Source organism: Anopheles stephensi, chromosome 3, assembly GCF_013141755.1.
Source record: "Anopheles stephensi strain Indian chromosome 3, UCI_ANSTEP_V1.0, whole genome shotgun sequence".
In the NCBI taxonomy this organism is placed as follows: domain Eukaryota; kingdom Metazoa; phylum Arthropoda; class Insecta; order Diptera; family Culicidae; genus Anopheles; species Anopheles stephensi.
Window position 1 is genome coordinate 25,363,749 of NC_050203.1, and position 20,485 is coordinate 25,384,233.

Consider the following 20,485-nt stretch of genomic DNA (forward strand, 5'->3'; position numbering starts at 1 on the left):
GGTTTAGTTTTCTTTTCCATTCATGTTTCTTATCACAAGTGAAAGTTTGCTGAAGTTTTTTTTTATTTTAAGATACATATTCAATTGGTTTCTTTCGTGAGTTTCTGTTGCATGTTATTGATCTATATTTTATTTTTTTTTTATGTATAACTCTCTAAAATCTTTGAGAGTTTGAGCTCATTTCTCTTTACGTTTAATGAAACAAAAATTATGTATTTCTGTTATATATCATATTGTATGGTTTAAGCGTTCTTATTATAATAAAGTTCTTTTTAAATATTTTATTTTCTTAATTATATTGAATTTACATAATTTTTTAAATATTTGACTCTTATCACTTCTTCTAAGTCAATTCATTATCATATTATATATTTATTAAACTTTCTTATTTTTGTGTGTTGTATTTTAACGAAATTTTGACTTCACCGCCATTACTTCTATACATTTTTACATTCAATAAAAATCCACAGATCTAACCCGTTGCTTATTCTTCTTTACTCTCTCATCCAGAATGCACTCTAGCGCCGTTCATCAGCGGATCAAGCTCGGAGAAGATACCGTTCGTCTTTTTGCCTCACCGTGGCCAAATCGTTCATCCCAGCCGCGAGATTGGATTTCCCGGTAAGTCGCACAAAAGCCTCGCAACCTATCTTCGGTCAAAGATTCTTTTCGCCCATTTTTCGCGCCTCACCTCCCGTGTCCAATCTACCGCCCTTTCAACCCTTCCCCCCGGCTGAACTCTGCTAAGCGTTTGAAAGCAGCACAACGGCACTTGACTTTAATTTCGCAAACAATTATTACACCTCCTTGTACTTGCACTTCCACAAAAGGATGGCGAGAGCGGGAGAGAGAGCCTTTCACGCTGGCATTTTTCAAATGGGACGGAGGGTGAAGAGATTTGTTAGAACACACCAAACAACACGAACCTTGATCCGGGTAACCCCATCCGCATTTTACGCCACGCAAATGTTTAGACAAATTTGCTAATGGAGTGTGTTTGTAAGGGGGTCTGTCTAACGATTCGCGACCGACCGGTGCACACCTGTTCGCGAAAGGTGCGAAGTGTTGGTGAACAAATTGCGAGCCTTTCTGACCTTCTGTAAAGTGGTGCAATTTGTCGAATGGCGATGCGGTGCGTGTCAATGCACCGCTGCCGTTTGCACCTTTTGGGGTGGTCGGCCAGGCCTGAGTGCGCCTCCGTTTGCCTGTGCTCTATTGCTCTGCCACCGAAATGGTGTTGCCACCGTTATAATGCACTTACGCGACGATTCCATTTGTTCTTCTTTTGCTGTACTCTCTTACGCGCATGCGTTGTCTCACACCGGATAATGGTCAGGTTGTATTCCGGAATTAATATCGCTCAAGAAGACGCGTGACAACAGTGGCATGCGTGTGCATTTAGGTAGCGACGAAAAAAACAGGAGGCTTTTCCACCGAGAACTATAAACAGAGCCAGAAACAGAAGCGAGGAAAACAGAAGAAGGTAAATTTGTCGCTTCTGAGCATTCATTATGTTTTGTGTGTTCATGTTCGCAAAATCACACACACACACACTCTTCACACACATGAGCACAATATGAAGCACGAGCTAAGGGCCAACACACACGTTTGTGTGGCCTCTGTCTGCCGGACACAATGTATCCCCATCCTGAAGAACGACCCCACTAGGCGGGTCAGTAGCCCGGGAACGTGTCGTATTTGTCGTTCGGTTTGCACATATCTGTACATAAAATTACGCGAAAAAACCGCAGCATTAGCTTCTGTCATTCGGCATTTAATGGGAATTGCACTGGGCTCGCAAAACAAATTAAAACTGGCTGGCTGATGTATGATGCATGTCGGTTGATGACTGTTGTTATGGTTCGTTTAATGATCCTGGTCGGTTTTTTGTGTGCTTGGTATGCAATTCTATGAGACATAATACGGTGCAATTGGCTATGTTATGAGCTGCGTTGTGAATAAGAATATTGTAAATTGTGCGTAAAATTACAATTATTTATTGTTTTTGTAGAGTTAATCGACGGTCAATTTAAGGAAACGATAAGAGTAATGTTGGAAAGCAGATAGTATAAACAAAAGTATGTACGTATTTATTTGCACTTGAATTATGGCAAATGAATTTTGATTTCATGTCTTTAAATTAAAAAAAAAGGTTCAAACGTCCAGCAAGTGTAGCATAAATCAAAGTACGTATATATTCATATTACAGTTCATTAATTGAAACAAATTAACTGTATGGAACGAGTTCGAAACATAAATGAAATGTTTTATAATTTATCTTTATTTCTTTTCTTTTAGATTAAACAAATGTGCACTTTTTTGTAAGAATCTTTTGATTTTAAGAGCAATTTTAATAGCCTTAGTAAAGCCTTTGTGTAAGAGAATCGATCAATTGACATAACTTACCATTAAATCAATTAAAATTTTAAAATCATTTTCTGTAGCGATTGATCACTAAATCCTATGGAATTCCTCCATGTAAAGCTCCATTTAATTATTTTCACTTTAAATATAATAAAACACCTTAACCGGGTAGCCTACACAGAAGTAAGCATTCATTCGTATTACAGTGAATGAATTATAGCCATTGGAGCTGCACCAATTGAACTCGAAGATCATACGAAAAATTGATTGAAATAAAAATAATTGAAGAGTTATATAAATGATAAAAACTTTTCTATTACTAGCTCCAACGGTAATAAAACAATTGAAATAATGTGCCATTTCGTTGTTTCATAAATTACCAATCATTATGATTTTATTAGCAAAAAATGCAAATCATTGAATTATTAACTCCACAACGAAAAGTATTATTATTTTAACAGCTCCTTTTTGTACATTCTTAAAGCATTCCATTATCTGAAAAAAGAGATTTTATGAGTACTAATCACCCATGTAGCAGAAGTATGCAAATTGCAATCGGTTCCGCTGCAGTTATCTAACAGTGCGGTGTGATGTTTTGATGAAGAAAAAATCCATTGCCCACAAAAAAGCCTTTCCGTGTTTTTATTGACCTTCTCTCAGTTACATCTGCATCTAATATGGTCGGCTACGGTATTCAAAAAACCCGAACCCCAATTCACCGTAAACTTGTACGATTAGGCATTTAATTTGCTTTTTGGGGGAAATTTGCTTGAAACAAAAAACGATGCGCTTCGGAGCATAAATTGCATCCCGAAAACCAGCATCAAAACGCACCGAAGAAACAATTAAAAATTCCTTCTCCTTTAAGTGTATAAAAGTTTTGCCCCTTTTTGTTTCACATAAATTAGCACCGCTGCAATAATGAATGTTCAGGAGGGGCGGGGAACAAAACGCAAAAACCTTTCAGGACGAGTCTCGACCGAGTTCAAGCTATAAAACGATCATGTGCAATAAACGGTTTGAAATCTTTTGCGAAATTCGTTTCGTGCAAATCCGCGTTTTTAAACACGTCGATCGTTCGTCGATCAAAAGGATCCGCATTCAATGGACGGAAAACAATCCTACAGGAACCTGATTTTGATACGAACTTTTCGCTTTGTGTCAGAATGTGTTTCACATGTTTGTGTCGCGAAGACGGAGACGTGTCCATTTGGCAGCGGTACCGCAATTTCTCTGTTTGCTTGGGAAGTCCGCCGTCTGGATTACCACAAACCGGTACAGTTCTTTTGTAATTTTCTTTCAATCCCTTTTCGTCTAGCCACCACCAGTGCGTCATAAAACGAAGCCATATGATTTATATCCTCACACACGAAGTCACGTCAAAGGAACACCTGGGCCACTGGCAAATCGTTTGATATTATAATAAATTCGTCTAAAAATTGATCCACCATTACTACACCAACCAGATGCTCTCCCCTGGGACAAAACAAACGGCCAGCCAGGTGTGTGTAGATTTTTAGCCACCATTGTCTTGACCGTTCGGTTGTGTCGCGGAAAATTTACATCACAATGTAAAGCTTCGGGCTAGACGAGCAGCGCGCTCTGCTAAATTAAGCCGCGAGACGTAACTTTTGAGATGCAAAGTTCCAACCAGTCCGTGGGGAACAGGTTCGCACTGCTCGCTCTAGATTAAAAAACGGAGACTACAGATAAGAAATCGCACATCCCGATGTGCTGATGAGCCTGTAAACATCACCACCGAATCTGAAAGACAAATCAAATCGGTCAATCGGTTGGTTGCAGATCAACATGCAAATTGAGCTTTAAAAACTCGGTCGGCCCTTCTCCTGCGAACTGAAAACTTGACTGAGAACGGGACACAGCTTGGAGTGAAGCGACTAATAAAATAATAACAACCGTCTGCTCCCTTTCGCCCTGCTAAGTCGGCCGGCCGACGGCCGAGCGGGGCAACAGTAATTCTATAATAGCAATAATCATGCCGTATCGCTCGGTGATAATCGCGCCCAGAACCGTCTCTTACGGCGATACGTGCGCCATTGGAATGGATGGAGATAAAAGAAAACGCTCCAAGAGCACGGTCTTTCGATGATCGGCCCCGACGCTGGAAGGGTTTGAAGAAGCGACCGAACGCCAGCAGGCTTAACCGTACCGTGCCAGCGTCAGGTGGAATTCGCTTCCCGGTTTAGCTCTCCACCTGCGGCGAGAAGTACGCGATACGACACTTAAGAATTTCGCGCCTGCTATCGCTTGACAATGATTGCGCCGTGAAGTGTCAGTACTTGAGGAAGTTGAAACCCTCCACGGAAACCGCAAGCTCGTAAGGGTGCTACACCAGCTCTGGGTGCTAGATATCCGAGGATCAAATGAAGACTTCAACCTAAACGGGGAGGTACCTTACCGGGACATGGGAAGGAAAAACAATAGCGATCGACATGTGTTGTTTATAAAGACAGGAGAGGGCAATAGATCTATTGAATCTATTGAAGATCCTTGATTGGTTTCAAGTGGAATTGAATATCGGCGTCAAACCTTCTTTCGGGGAAGCCTAACGGAATCCGTGTGACGGTTGTTTACAAACTTTCCACCCGCGAAAAAAAAGTGTGCGTTGAAAGCGTGGGTTTAATGTGGAAACACTAAAGGAACAGGTTTAAGGACTCGAAAAATTGTCTCCAAAGCTTTGATGTTGTTGTCCAAATTGTGCCTAAATTATTTCATTCGATTCCTTTCTTTCTACCTTTCTGCTTAATGCTCTCATCTCCCGGGTTTAGTGTTGGTCGCGCATGGTCAGAACGTTGAACATACATGTTCAATAAAGCGCCATACTTAAATTGGACTCGTAAAATCGATAATGAACGTAAGCAGCCAGGACCGATCCACTTGCTTTGAGGATGACTGTTTTACGATCTCGGGAAGGAAAGGAATATACAAAATTGCATTCCAGCGTCAAAAAGGAAGGTGCAAAATGCACCACCTTGCACTTGACACATGCGGTGCGAAACATAATCGAAAGTCACGAACGGCCAACTCACACCTTGCACAGATTTGTTTTTATTCGGACTGGATCGGTCCGATAAAACAGTGCACTTTCACGAGTGCACTTTTCGGTGGTAGAAATACGACTGCAATACATATGCATTTCGAAACAAAAAAACGGCACCCCGATCGCCGATATTTTCACACGTCTCTGCACGCCGCTGCGTATGTGTCGTATGGTATTATTTTGAGAAAGTGTACCGTGTTTATCGCTTTCAAACGAGGCGAGGGATTTTTCTGTTTCAAATCGCTGCCGAATAATGATATTTAATGTGTTTTTTTTTTTCGGTTGCTCGCTTGTGACAGAATTCAATTCACTTTGCGTTTGCTTCCATGATCCACGGAGCCGCGGTCCGTGAGTTGAAATGGTGCTATTGAACTTTTATTGCAAGCTTCTTAGTGGAGAAGAGGTAGCCTGTCGAAAACGGGCTAATTTATGTCTCAATAAAGCACCGAGAACTTGCTTTTTTATTGCGCCGGTTTCAATTTGAGTAGTAAAAGTGAAGCCTCAAACTGGTAAGAAAATAACTAAATTGGCTTTAAAATGTGTTTAAAAAATCATGTGAGCTAGTTGAAAATAAAAAATGCTTTTAGTTCATGCATGAAGTATACCATTTTGGGTAATGAAAGACCAGGCCTTTTGTTAAGAATAAAAAAAAGATGAAAAGGTGGAAAAGTTTCTTACAGTTCAACACAAAAAAAAATCAATAATATGTATTTTGTAGCTTATCGAATGTGTACCGTATAAACAAACTTATAACTAAAATATTTAAAAGAAAAGAAGATAAAAGAAGCTTATAACAAAACAATTAAATATTAAAAACCACTTACTTGGTTACTAATCAGGCGCTACACTTGCTGGCGGACTTCTCACTCCTTCACTCCATCTAGAATTAAATAAAAATCAAATACCGTAGACAATAAGTATCAGAAGATCTATAAAATAAAATGCAAAACGTTAAAAACAATGACAAATAAAGAAAGAACTTATGTAAAATTAACTTTTAGTATAAGAACGAACAAATAATTAAAAATATAATTAAGAAAAAAGGTAAAACAGTTCACAAACACATCTGTACATGGTTTTGTATAAATAAACTTTATTTTTGTTCCATATGTTTATTTATGGGAGATTGTTGCAGTAACTTTCCTAGTCTTTTTTGCCTTACTCTTTTATTTTTTAGCTCTTTTTACACAATTTTTGCGTTTATTCGGTTTAATTATTTCAATAGATACTTTTTGTACTTTACTGTTTATTATATTACTCAGATTCATTCATTTAGCAAAATGTTTTTCTATTTATGATTGTTTAAATCATATTCATTTTTTTTTTTGTTATAGTGATTCTTTTCTTTTGTTTATTAATTATTTATTTAACTTTACTCTTTTTAAACATTTTATTGTTTATTTGATTTTGTTTTGTTTCATATATTTTACACTGTTTGCTACTGCTCTATTTGATCTTTTTTTATTTATTAATGAACAACGGCCTGGCAGTATTGCTATTTGATCTTATTTATTTTCTCGGAATTAAATTGACTTTTAATTCCATTTAATTGTTTTAATCGATCATCTTCCCTAACTACCGATCATTAGCAATCATTATAGCTTGTTTATCAAACTAATCACCTTTTTTTCTTTTCGTGTGTGTATTTTGCAGGTGTCAAGATGCCGATGTGTGCCGTATCGGCCGCCCAATACCTCACCACCAACGGTTGGGCGGAGCTGCGGAACCCCATCGACACGGACGTCCCGTTTCGGCTGTTTCGCGACGAGGGCCGCATCTACCTGCAGTGGCTCGGTGAACCGGAGCTACGGCAGCGGATGCAGGGCCGGCTGGTGCTGGTGCATCTGATGTGCCGCGACATGACACCCCGTCTGCTGCTGGAGGATGGCCGGGCCGCTCTTCATCACGGTACGTTAAGATACGCTGATTCCAAGTTATGCTTTGCTTCGTAATTGTTTACTTTTTTGTTGTTGCTGTAAAAGCACACAACCTAGAGTTCTTCACCCTTCGGGCTGAGGTTCCCTTGATTAATTCTACAATTTCCAATTCCAACACGGTTGCGTTCCTAGTGCCGTTCCGGCCGGCTAGCATTCCGCTTGCAGACTGGTCTGTACACGGACACGGTACAGAGCGGCTTCAGAGGTCTGCGGTCGGTGTTACAATATCGCACGCTCGCCTGAGCATGAGCTGCGGATGGGCGAGGAAGAATAATTAGAACCGCTTGTGATTTTCCACTTCTTTCTTGGAAGAGGGAAAAAAACAAGGTGAAAAGCCCACTCCGCTTCGCCCCGCCCGGGACACTATTGTACTATGTTCTGCTGGCGAGCGTGTGCGCGCGCGCGAGCTCATGTCAAATCTTAATCTTAGACAATGGACGTGCCACAACGCCTTCCACCCTTTGGACTTGTTTGCGCCGGCTCGAACCCTCCCCCGATGAAGCTCACAGTGCGGAAAGAAGCAAAGCGCGATAAATTTATGATGAATCACCACATCACCTCTAGCAGAGCAGCACCAACGAGTAGCAGCGAAGAAGGGCACCTGTGGACTTTACCCACCCTGCCATCATCCCGAGCTATTATTCTGGTCAAAGTGCTCGCTTATTTTGGGCTCCATAAATTCATTAGTTTGTTGGCTTTCGGCTTTCAGTCAGTGGTGAGTGGAATTTGTTTTCGACTCAGCCTTTCGGGCTGGTACGCCGGTGGTAAATAGGTTACACATTTTCCTCGCTTACCGGGGATCGCGTTGTTGATGAGTTGCTGGACGCTTATCGTGGGTCGCCTATTTATTTATTTCGTTGGCTTTTGGGGGTCTGTGGCAGTTTTTTTTTTTCGCTCTCCACACGTGCCATACTTGGTACTCGCGTGTGTGTTACCTGTTTGCGACTTCAAGCAGCGTTGATTGTTGGACTATTCGAACCGCGATTGCGCTAAATCGATAAGAACAGCGTGCCGTGCTTTTGTTATTATTTCGGGAGTTCAAAAGCACAAACAGGTTGGGGTAATTTTTTAGCCTAATGCTTTTTTCCATTCCGATCGGGGGCAATTTTTTCATTGCTCTGACAGTAATTGTTCACAATAGATCGTTCGAGTGTGGTTACCTGGGTCCACCTTTGCATTGGGGTGTTGTGCCAGGGTTCAACGCATTACCAGGGCAAAAGGCAACCGGACGCTAGATAAACATCAGCATGATTTCCCGCCGAGCGCAATATTTCACCCATAGGGACTGTTTCTGTTTGGCACCAATCCGTGTTGCGCTTCTTCAGAGTCGCCGGAAGTTTTGTAATGCCGGTCGAAGAAGTTGAGTAGATCACATTGGCTCTTTAAATTATGGCTTTTGAGGGTGGGCATTTGAACGTAAGAATAGCTCTAAACGCATAAATCAATCATCAATCAATTTGTGGTTCGTAGAAGAATCGTTCTAGTTTAGATTTTGTTTGGCGCACCAAGCAAGAAATCTTTCTTTTCTTGTGATTGTGATGGCAGTAAACAGATAAAAAAATCATTTTTAAAAAGGAAACTGTTCATTCATTGCCCTTCTATTGTAGTCAATTCTGATGCTATTAGACCTTAGAAAAGGTGATCTGTTGAAGAGCTCTTGGAGACTGTTACCGGAGATAGGAGACATCGGTTTATAGCCATAATGGGTACTTAGCCAAAGCAACTAGAGAGAATATAAGCGAACTCTTAAGCGAGTCTTCATTCTTCATTTCTTTAACAAATTTAATATTTATTTGGTAAGCTTGGGTTTTTTTTGTATGTATGAAAAACGGGCTGGCCGTTAAGATTAGAATTAGATCAGCAAAGAATTTCAACTCAGTTTTTAACGACTTATGTCCCACAGATAATAGTATAAAAAATAAAACTTTTGAAGAGAAAAGATCTGCTCACCAGATGTTGATATACATCCGCTGTCTATATATACAAGGCATTTCCTCCCTGTTATTTTGCCTTATCCCGGGCGCGCTCGGTGGTCTGGCAATTTAATTCAAAATAAATTCTGCCACCAGATTGCTATAAGAGAATTCAATCACCTGAAAACCCTCTGTGAATAGCTACTGATGATGATTTGAAAATCAATTCCTATCAACCTGATATAGAAAAATCTGTTTTACTGATTGTTGTTAAAATCTTTCAAACGTTTTAAAATATCCAAATGATTGTTTTTTATTAGACCTTAGTACTTTGAAGTGCTTATATTCTAACGTCCAATGATTAACTATATCTTCTTCTTCTTCATTGACTTTACGACCTCTTAGGTCATTGATGCTATTTATGGCTTACTGGTCTTAATGATATCACGTAGTTGGATAGTCACGTTGCCTCACTACGAGACAATGATCCGGATTGGTTTTGAGCCCCAGTTTTGCCGTATGAAGACCGGCACCGTTGTAGCCTGGATTAAATATATAAAATCATCAAACATGTGTACCTTATATTCTAAAAAGTATAACTATTTTTTTAATATGGTTCTTTTATCTGACAGTAGCAGTTAAAGGAAGCAAATTAATTCTCTCCATATTGAGGACTAAACTATCTGGTACGATTAATGGCTCAAGTTATATAAAATAATATCGCTTTGAATAAAGTACCATTTTATTATGAACAATCGTTTTCCGCCCTGAGCAAGGGCTGTAAAGTTTATCAAACATAAATGTATCATACTGTAACCACACGCGTACAAGGTCGAGCAATTCAATCCCTCTCCAACCGTATCAATTTCATCATAAAGAAACAAACCTACACACTTTACATACGTTGAGCGCTTGAGGGCGTACAGCACACACTCGTACCCGCCCGTACTGGGAACACATTTTCCGGTCAGTTTCCATTTACCTACACCACTTCAAATAAATGGTGCGATAAAAACGGATGACACCGTTGATATTTTGTAATCAGTGGCGTAAGTTGCTTGCCGCGAAGGATGCTGATGCCCTGGTGTAGGGCCATACATATGCACCAGCATTGCTACTAAGTTTTACTCTTCGCGGCCTAGGGCGATTGCGATGCAATGATGATGGAAGGAAGCCCATTCCCATAGCCGTTATGGATCCGCATCGAGTGCCGGCTCGTCAATGCTGGCCAAGAGTCCCCATCGGCTTATGTGGAATGCAAATGTTGGGGCATCATATGTTGAGCTGATTCGTAGGCGGCCTGCTTCCAGCGCAATGCAATCCGTTTCGCGAGCTTGGTTAATGGCATCGTTCACTCTTTCGTTTTCCTTTATGTGCTGACCACAGGCTAGCAAAGGAAGGGGGGTTTCTTTTATTGCCCAGCGTCTTAGATCGCACCCAGTGCGATCCTTCCACCTTGAGGTCTAATCAAGGTAACATATTCGCAGCAACAACAACAAAAAAACTATGCGGGAGCTAGCATGCACCAGCAATGATGCGAAACGCGAACCCTCGCTAGTTAGGGCGATATTAATTTTGCTCTATTTATTATCGCTCGTGTGGGTCCCTTCGATACTGGTACTCTGTCCAGTACGATGCTACCATTCCGCTTGGGGTCTGCCTCGCTCTCTAGTGGCGATCTGTGATTTATTATTTGCAATAGCAATCCTATCCCTCCCACATCGTACGAGCATGAAAAATCGTGATTAAGCTGAGCACGATGTAGCTCAGTAGCTCAGTTCCTTACGCATGGAACTGTAACCTACTGTTCCGCTTTTTTTTAGCATCCTCTTATCGATCGTCTTAATTTCAATTTACACTGCACTCGGGATGTACACGCAAAATTAGCAGTAAATTTATTGCAGCGATGAAGAAAATTATTATTTATACGTTCTGTATCGCTCGCCAAAAATCTTTGCGACCGCCAAACGTCGCGAACACAAATGCATTCGATTGTAGCACAGTAAACGGGAGGCAGCATAGTGGCATCGTGATCGTTTTATTACACCATTCTCACTTAAGATTCAGGCAGCCTTTTAAAACATACACACCGACAGACACTCACCTCATTGCAATCAAGCCAGCGTGCAGTGAGTGCATCCAAGGAAGCATGCAGATCGATACGATCGCGATCCACCGAGGGTGCATATACACACAATTAATAAAACACCAACGCGCCTCGCACCGAAGTGTCGGTTGCGGGTGTTGTAGTAATAAATTCAACTTGTCATTTCTTCACCATCTTCTTCTACCTTCTACCCACCTCTTTACTCTCCACCGTCCATCCCCCGACATTTGGGGCTCTAATTTCGCGATCGCGTTTGTTGTTGCTGCTTGCTTCTTTTTTCACCATCGTTCACTTCTGTTTTATGCCCTGGTTTTTGTTTGCTGTTCGTTTTTATTTTTGCTCACTCCTCATTCGGCTTTCTTCTCTCCCACTTTCAGATGACATGCAGATGCCGAATCAAAACATCTTCACACCGTGCATCGCCTTCCGCGTCGTTGGGACACCGATCAAATACGTCACCAGTAAGTTGTTTGTTGTTTGTTGTACCTCTTTTGTTCTTTTGTTTTCGCTTCTTGTTTCTTTAGTGTTTTTTTTTGTGCTTTTAAAGATGATTTACTCTGATTGTTTGTCTGTTTGCGCGCACACACATAGAAGGTGATTGTTTAATTTATTTTATAGCGGGCTGTTTTTTATAGCTGATTATGCAAATGTGCCTTTCTTTTTCTTCTCTTTCATTATCGTTCTATATCTGTGGGAAGATATAAATAAAACACGTTCATAGATTGTTCTTTTAATGCGCTGATAGTTTTACCGTGTTTTTCGCTTTCTACAGTAAACAGACATTTGTTTGAATGTTTTAATAATTTGATCGAAATGATAGCCTTGCTTGCAGGATAGTTCTACATTTTTTCTTATTCGATATCGATGTAGAATTAATATTGCTTTTTAATCGATACATTCACTGAACCCATAAATCACGATTAAAAACTATTTATAGCACGACTTTTTCCTTCGCCAAAAACTAAAATCTAAAATTACCACGAAAAGCTTCAGCTTACACGCAGCCGTCGTCTTTCTCGAAAGCGAAAGCCTCACTCATCAAAAAAAGGCTCGAATCGATTTGTTTCCTTACCCGGCTGTTGCATTATTTATGTTCACGTACTTAAAACAACCATCATCCCCCCACAAACGAAAAAAAAAAACGCAACGTTAATCACTTCCTGCCAAACAGATGGAGCACACACCAGAGCACGCCAAAATACATAATAATCATTCATAAAAGTTCATCGGACGGCTCAGTGCGAACCGTGCCACCCCGACAGCCGGTACAATCTTCGCCACTTTAACTGGCAACCATGTTCACTGATTCATGTAATTGATATATTTGCTTTGGGCATTGCGTACGAGCTTACAAGCCATGGGTGAGTCTGTGCGGGTCGGTTCGAAGGAAGCAAACGAGATGAAACTCTTCAGTTGGAAAATAATAACATTGTATGCAAATATCCTCCCGCATACAGAAAGCAACCAGACGCACATATAGATACAACCCTCTTATTTGCTTGCAGGCCTTAGTCCACAGCTGCTCGATGTTTGGCTACATTAGCGCGAAGATGGTTACAGCCTCCTCGCACATACGGCATGGTAATGAGTGCCATCGGTAGCTCGGTACCTGGGAAGATGTTCCCCCGTTTTCGCTTTGCCTCAAAAGGACGTCGTGAATGAAAGCGAAAAAAAATCAAATACCCCAATTAAAGGAGAAAGGGTCGGCTAATTGTGCGGTGGCTAAATTAGGAAGAACTCCGCGCACAAATAGCGTGGCACAGCGGTTCCGGTAGCTGATCTATTTGCGGGCGAGCGGGGCGGCGTTTTATAGTAATAATAATATGCGTGCGTACGTGTGCCGATTTTTAACATATTTCCCTTTCAACGATGCAGCATTAAAGGTTTTTTCCTTTTTCGCGAAAACGAGTGTTACCGATGGCCATCGTTTAGCAATGAAAGATCAAGTACCGCCGGTGGGGGTGTGTGTGTGTGTGAGCCAGTTTTGGGTAATGAGTAGTTGAACCTGGGCCCGTTTGAAAAACGATTTCACTTATTTTTGGGGCTGAGTTTTTTTCTGTTCGGTGGGTAAACATCCTCCCTTTTTTCCGAGAGGGAATTCATTCCGCGAAAGTAGATCGATCGGTGACGTACCGAAAGTGAAACGAAAAGCGTAAAACCGTATGCGGATTGTTCCGCGATCGAAATTAAAGTCGCTGAGGTCGAATAGTTCATTCATACCGTTTAAACGTTGTTTGTAAGCTTACACATAGTGAAATGAAGAGGCGAATTGCCACCAATATAAACACAACAACAAAGCGACAAAACCAAACCTCTTGATCATATTTGACCCCTACTGGATTCAGTTCGAAGCTGACCATAAATTATGAATGGTCCCGATCCCGACTCCTTCAGCCCATTTCCTGGTATGTTCTTGTGCGTTTGGGGTAATGTTTTCTTTCTTCTATTTCTTCTGCTTCATGGTTTCATATTTCAACCGTCCGAAGCAATTACTCGCACGACCACACGGTACAGATGAATATATGGCAGATCGTTTACACACAAATATACGATCGAGAAATCGCTTATGTGAGGGGCAAAAGGGGAGTAGGAAGGGTTAAGGAAGGGATGTAATTGTGAGAACGATTGTGACCAATAAAGTGCGATTCTATCACGACAAACCGCACCGTATGTGTACGTAGAAGGCATTATTCGTTCAGGTGACTTCAACTCGCAAGCAAGCGACGAACCCGCCGCTTCACACGGCCAGACGGGAAGGTGATTTGTTACCTTTATTGTCCCATTAGTGTGACTTTATGAGCCACCATTCTCAACCGACGGCTCAATTCGTTTGGGTTCCATTCTTAGCATGCGCCTAGTGCGCGAAGAATTTGTCGGAAGAAAGCGCCGACACAAGAATAATAAGCGAAAAGAATGTTCCGAATGGGAAATTCCAATTCGGGTAGCAATGAGCCGGAAAATTCCCGTATTGGAGCGTGAATAAATCAAACACAAATGATAGTTTAATGTGTTCATTCTCTTACAATTTCGCTGTCTTTTCGTGAGTAAATCGAATCTCTTTGGGTAATTTCTTTTGAGAAGATTAAAACATAAACCCCATGTAATGCAATACTCATTAGACGAGCTTTGCTTCCCCTCACAGTCACAAATACCAAGTCATTCGAGATTGCACACTAAAAAAGGTTGCTGTACTAGCAATAAAACCAGAGCAGCAACGAAACAAGCATTTCAACGCGAATAAAACATCGATCATAAAAATCGAACGATCGGTTCAGTGCAAGTGTTCACGAGAACTTTACCCTCGGGACATTTATTGAGCACTCAATCGCATCCCAATGCCAATTAGACTTGGCTTTCCCGGTGCTGTTTTCTCTCCCCAATAAATTGCCCGCTGTATCCATACCGTACCTAGGTCGGGTGCTGTAAATTTCGCTATTAATTTATGGTATCGATTTGCAACCGCTCATCAACTGTGTTCGGTGTTCTATTATTTATGCTGGCAAGTCATCCTCCGGGCAGGAAGAAGTTTTATGCGCATCGTACGGTGTAAAGTACACGCTACTTAGGGTGGGAAATAAAATTAAATGCTGTAGAAAGCTTCCCTTTAACGACTAGAGATAGCTAGAGCTAGAGATCCGTTTTCAGTGGTCTATGCTACGATCGGTCATTAGACGTCTCGCAACAACAACACACGGGTCGTAAATGTATTTATGCTGAACTGGTTCCGATCAGGATCCGTGTCGGGGTGTTATAAATTCCTCCGCGGCGCTTTTTCCCCCACGCCCTTCACAATCTCTTAATCTCCCGTTCGAGAATTTTGATCAAATCGTTGAATTTTAGAACCCTCGAGAGACAGAAAGAGAGCGAGCGAGTTTTTGAGGGACAAGGCCCGCAGATTGGTCTGGAGCATGTTTTACGACCCGCAACATTGATGGGTTGTGTTGAAATGTGTTGTAAATCCATCCCGTAAGCTGGAAGGATGAAGCGAACGACGGCTTCAGATAACGGCCTATTATGCGTAAGTCAACAGTCGGATTGAAACCAGAGCATAGCGGATTAAAAGGGAAGAACCCCTAACCGAATGCACATCGAGCCAGTCGCTCAACGCGGATCCGGTTGTGTCTTAATTAATAATATTTAATGGTTGGCTCATTCGGTTCGACCGGACCCGTTAGAAGTTTATGGTGAAAACAGAATGGTCCCATAATTTCCCAACCTTACATGACGGGTGCCGATGCAGATGATGCAACCGGTCTAATGTGGAGCATGCAGGAGCAATGCAGCCGGCATTTGCATTTCGGTATCGGTTTTACAAATTAAAACCCATGCAACGACAAGCATCATCATAATCAGCTCGAATTCTTTGCGCTTCGTTGAGTACCCCGGCCAGCCAGGGGTTTTTTTTTGTTTGTATGGAAGCCAACCCGGGTTTTCTTTATAGCACCTATTTATTTGTTTATTAGCGTGAGCTTAAAATTGGACTGTTGCCCACAAAAAACCAATCCGGGAACCGCGGAAGATTGCCCCGGTGGGAAACATTTTCGGACGGACACGCTGATGTTCTTGGTGAGCTCGAAAACATCGATACCTTACGTGTAGGTCATCTCGGGTGCCCCTAATACGGTGGGGGTCAGATAGGAAACGTTAGTTAAATACTGTTTTCCGCCTGTTTCGTTTATTGGGTGTTGTTGTTTGGGGGGGTTACAGTGGGTTTCGTTTTGTGATGTGCAAATTTACACAGATCAACCGGTTGTTGATTTGTTGATTTCATAACAATTTCCGTTTTTTCAAAGGGGTTTTTTTTTGGTGAATCTTACTACCAATTGGGGCAGTAAATACACGTTTAGCCTCGTAGCTGTTTTAGTGATTAGTACCGGTGAATGAGGTTATAATGGGGGAACAAAGAATACCGCTAAACACGCTGATTTTGGCGCATGTTTCTATGTCCTGACCGGTTGTCTGAAGGAAAGGAGATTTGGTGAACTATTTTATTACACAAAAAAAGCACGCCGTTCTAAAATTGCATGTCGTTATGAGGTTCCTTCGTCGATTACAATTATTTATAAAAGCTGTTCAATCTTTATTCTTCTAATGGTATTCCTATTGATTGTAAATTCCAATATAATTAGTTCAATTTTTCTTTACTGCTTCTTAGGTTTCTTTGAGTTTTTAATTTTGGTTGATTCGCAATTTTTCACTGATTTGCGTTTTTTTTAAGATTTTATTTTTTCACCATTCTAATCCAGCTTTTCTTGAAATTTATTGAAATCCTTTTCTCTATTTACATTTATTGTGATCCACTCTTATTGTGTTCCATGTTCTATAAATGATCTTTAAGAGCGGTAGTTGTTTTTTTTTTTTTTTCTCCTGTCTTATAGATTCTTATGTCTTTTTGTCATTCTTTATTTCACTTAATTTTGATGTCTCTTACCTATGTTTGCTTTTATATAAGATTAATCTCCTATCAATTTTGTTGTTTAATTTTTTTTTTTTAATATTTCAATATCGCTTTGATAGATTATAAGCATTATTTTAATGCTGTAAGATTTTTTTGTAGATCTCATAAAAAGTTAAGGAATTTGGTTGACTTTGGTATACTTTGTTTTTTTTTTCGCCCAAGTTATATTTTATAATTATTTATTTGTTAATAAATTTTCAAGCATATTATATTTTGTAAACGTAAATCAAACGCTGTTAGAAAAGGTTTCATAGTTTCATTTCTCATCAAGAAACACGAGGAACAGGACAATCTACAACTAGAACAGAACAGAACCGTAAATTCTGTTCAGAAAAATACTCACAAAATAAATTAACTATCAAATAAGGAACAATATATATCAACATATGGAACATATGGAGAACACTAGCTACATCCCCCTAAAATATTGGCCAAACCATACGGATCATTGCCTCCATATCACACCACTAGTTAACGTATTGTTTCGCCAAATGCAATACATTCTTCGGTACGGGTTTGCATAACATGCGGATAAAGGCACCGGAAGAGGCACACCAATTACAAAACGGAAGATGCAAAATCGTCGTGATGCAACTGAACTGTCGGTTGGGTTTCTTGTCTTCACTTACCCCATTTCCATCTGTTTCCATAAGTTTCGTCTTTCCATATTATCCGAAAGATGGTCGGAATTGTTTTGAATATCTCTGCAACCGCTGGGGAACTACAGTCAAAAACAAAACAAAAAAACATCACTGACCGGTGTCTAACGCTTTCCCACCCATTATACACGCTGGGAGGGGACGAAAAGCTCTACACATTACAGGTGCAATTTGAACACTTTTTCTACCAGCTACGGCTCATCGGAGAACACAATCATGAAGGAGAGGGGAGATTGTGAGTGCGGTGGTGAAGAAGTTTCACTTTCATCGGCGAAAAAAAAAACAACGCCAAAATGGAAATGAAGCTAACGTCAAGTGCCACAGCGTGTTTTTCCCTCTCTTGAAGCTTTTCTTGCCTGTGGTGGCCTTCGGACGCTCGGGCTTACAAAGCAGCTAGGGGGTCGCGAATGTCATAATTCATCCTGGTAACGATGTGTTCCTTCGCCGCCAGTTTCAATTCAGCCGGCTGCGACGCCCGGGCAGAGTTCCTTTTAAATCACAGATTATGCTAATTGTGTGAACGATCGCAGCAGTGTTCGTGTGCGGTTCGTTTGCTTTTTGCTTGCCATTCTTCTGGTTCCGTCTCGTGCGCTGAGCTCAAAGAATCGTTGTCACCGTCCGTTCGGTGTGAGGACAGACCGATTCGCGATCGTAAATCACACACCTTTAAATAGTGTCGGTTTTTCCATTTCACTCGGACGGTCCGTTTTGCAGAGTGGTCCGCAGGGAGTCAAGTGTCAGGTGACGATCTATTTAAACGTTCAAGTAGGTTTACTGTCCAGCTGACACCGGCAGTGACCTGTGCGCTTGGTGTGGTCACACTTCTAAGCACGCAATAGAAAGGGAATTTTCCCAGCGACACACCTGCGGGACAGATTACACACCGGGGCTTGCTGTGAGTGTGAAAAGTCGAAAGTGTTTGTCTGCGACCCGGGCACCGATGACCGGATGCCAATGTGCGCGGCTGTGGCGGCCTGTGGTCCAGTATTATCACACAATTATGAATATTATTACTCAACGCGGTGGCCGGTTTGGAAAACTTTCACTTCTTTTCGCTGCTGCTCTCAACGACGCACAGACACGATAACGTTATCAGCGGGCAGGGTAATGAAATAATCAGTCTGGTGCGTAGCAGCGTGTACATATGCGGTACGGTGTCTGTAGGCGCAGCGTGATGCAACCGTCTTAAAGGTGGTGAGGCGTATCTCCGCGTTTTTTTTTTTTAGGCTAGCCAGCTACTCTATTTTTTGCTGGCCAATCGAAACCAATGGCTTGAGAAATGTGAAGTCCGCAGTAATGGACGCCTAATAATCTGAAATGCATCGGAAAAATGGGTGGAAAATCGCTGGTACCGAATGCAATTGCGATTGACTAAACCATTTAAAATTCAAAAAGCCCTTCCAAACTTCAACCTTCGTCATTCGAAGGGGAAGGCAATTCTGTGGTGCGTAACCGAAGTACATCACGGAGCTCAAGCAAGTGATCACACTTTTCCGACGTACCTTTCGATGGGAAACGGAACGGATGATTTTTAATGAGTTTCATTTCAAGCGAACGTGGATGACTAGGGTTTAATGAGTGGAAAATAATGCCAAACAATCAATTGCTAGGAGGTGATTGAGTGTATCATTTTATGGGCCATTTTGATAAGGGTGCCGGTGACATAAGGCAAAGGGTTGAATGAGTGGGAATTTCATGAGCCACGAAGGTATTCAATGACTTTCTCTTGAGATTTATGCTGCTGGTAGGGTAATTAGTGTTATGCTACTGTACACCTTTGAAGTTATGTGAAAATCCTCAAAAAGAGGGCCGAAAAACGAAGTGTATAACAGTTGCTATAAAACTGTATAACAGTTTTTTATCATGTGGTTTAGAATGCAAATCAAATGGAACATTGAAAACAAAATTCGCATCAAAAATAAAAGTGTATAACAATTCCCATAACAAAGTATAACAGAAATTTATCTTCCAATTCAACCTATTTAAACACTTAAGAAATTTATGATAAAAATTAAGTAAGTTTTAAATCACTTTCCCCTTTCTCTCATCCAACCTACAGATGTGACTGAGGTGTCGTTCGCTTCCGAGACGCACATCGAGCAACAGTCCGGCCTTTCCACCAAGGAGTACATCGTGATCGCGGTCTGCAGCTTGTGTCTGGGCCTGATCTATATCGCATCGGTTTTTCTCTACATCCACATGAAAAAACGGAAGAGTAGATCGGGCTCGAACGATGACGGGAGTGGGTTGAAGAACGATTACTCCACCTACCAGCAGAACGATCAGGTAACGTTCGGTGTTGGGATGGGTGCGGCCGTTAGTCCTTTCGGTGGACAGGCACGGGCCAGCTTTATCGGGCGCAATGCACTCGGCGGAAGTCAACGGCAGGGCGGTGGACCGACGATCGGTCCACATCGAGGACTCGCGAGCGTGGGCCTGCACGCGGAAGAAATGGGCATCGTGAAGAACAATCCGCTGCTGAAACACTTCCCGAACCTGAGCGACAATTCGGGCTTCATTAGTGACAATTCCAATTCGGTGTCGGAGTTTGAGGATGATATAACGACCGACGTTGAGAAGCAGGTAGGTACCAGCCCCTGTTGCACTTTCCGCTCTGTAATAACAGCGTTATGTTTCTCTCAATCGCAGATGCAAACCGGCAAACATCAGCCAAAAAACTTCTCAGGGCGTACCGAAATGGATGGCGAACTTCGCCTTCAGCAGCAGCAGCAGCAGCTATCCCAGCAGTCCGCCCTGCTGCTGCATCATCACCATCATCTACAACAACAGCAGCACCAACACCAGCAGGATCCGCTGAATACCGGTGGCCAGGATACGGAGTGCCTGCCCGAGGAAAATGTATCCATTGTCGAAGAACTGAACAACGAAGAAAAGCTCGAAAGCATGAAGTCCATCGTGAACGGTACGATGCGCCGGAAGCTATACTTCAATCCCGCCTACTTCGAGCCACATCTTCTAGTTGTAA

The 20,485-nt window shown here is 41.7% G+C and overlaps 1 protein-coding gene across 2 annotated transcripts in view; it reads left to right on the top strand.

Annotated features, from left to right (window-relative positions):
* Nucleotides 1-20,485, top strand: part of LOC118511408 — an 87,269-nt gene that overhangs the window by 60,720 nt on the left and 6,064 nt on the right. For both annotated transcript variants that reach the window (XM_036054465.1, XM_036054466.1), the window contains 5 exons: nt 511-621; nt 7,079-7,333; nt 11,760-11,843; nt 19,559-20,082; nt 20,149-20,481. In XM_036054465.1, the coding sequence (XP_035910358.1) occupies nt 511-621; nt 7,079-7,333; nt 11,760-11,843; nt 19,559-20,082; nt 20,149-20,481 (1,307 nt within the window). The remainder of the gene's footprint in view (nt 1-510; nt 622-7,078; nt 7,334-11,759; nt 11,844-19,558; nt 20,083-20,148; nt 20,482-20,485) is intronic.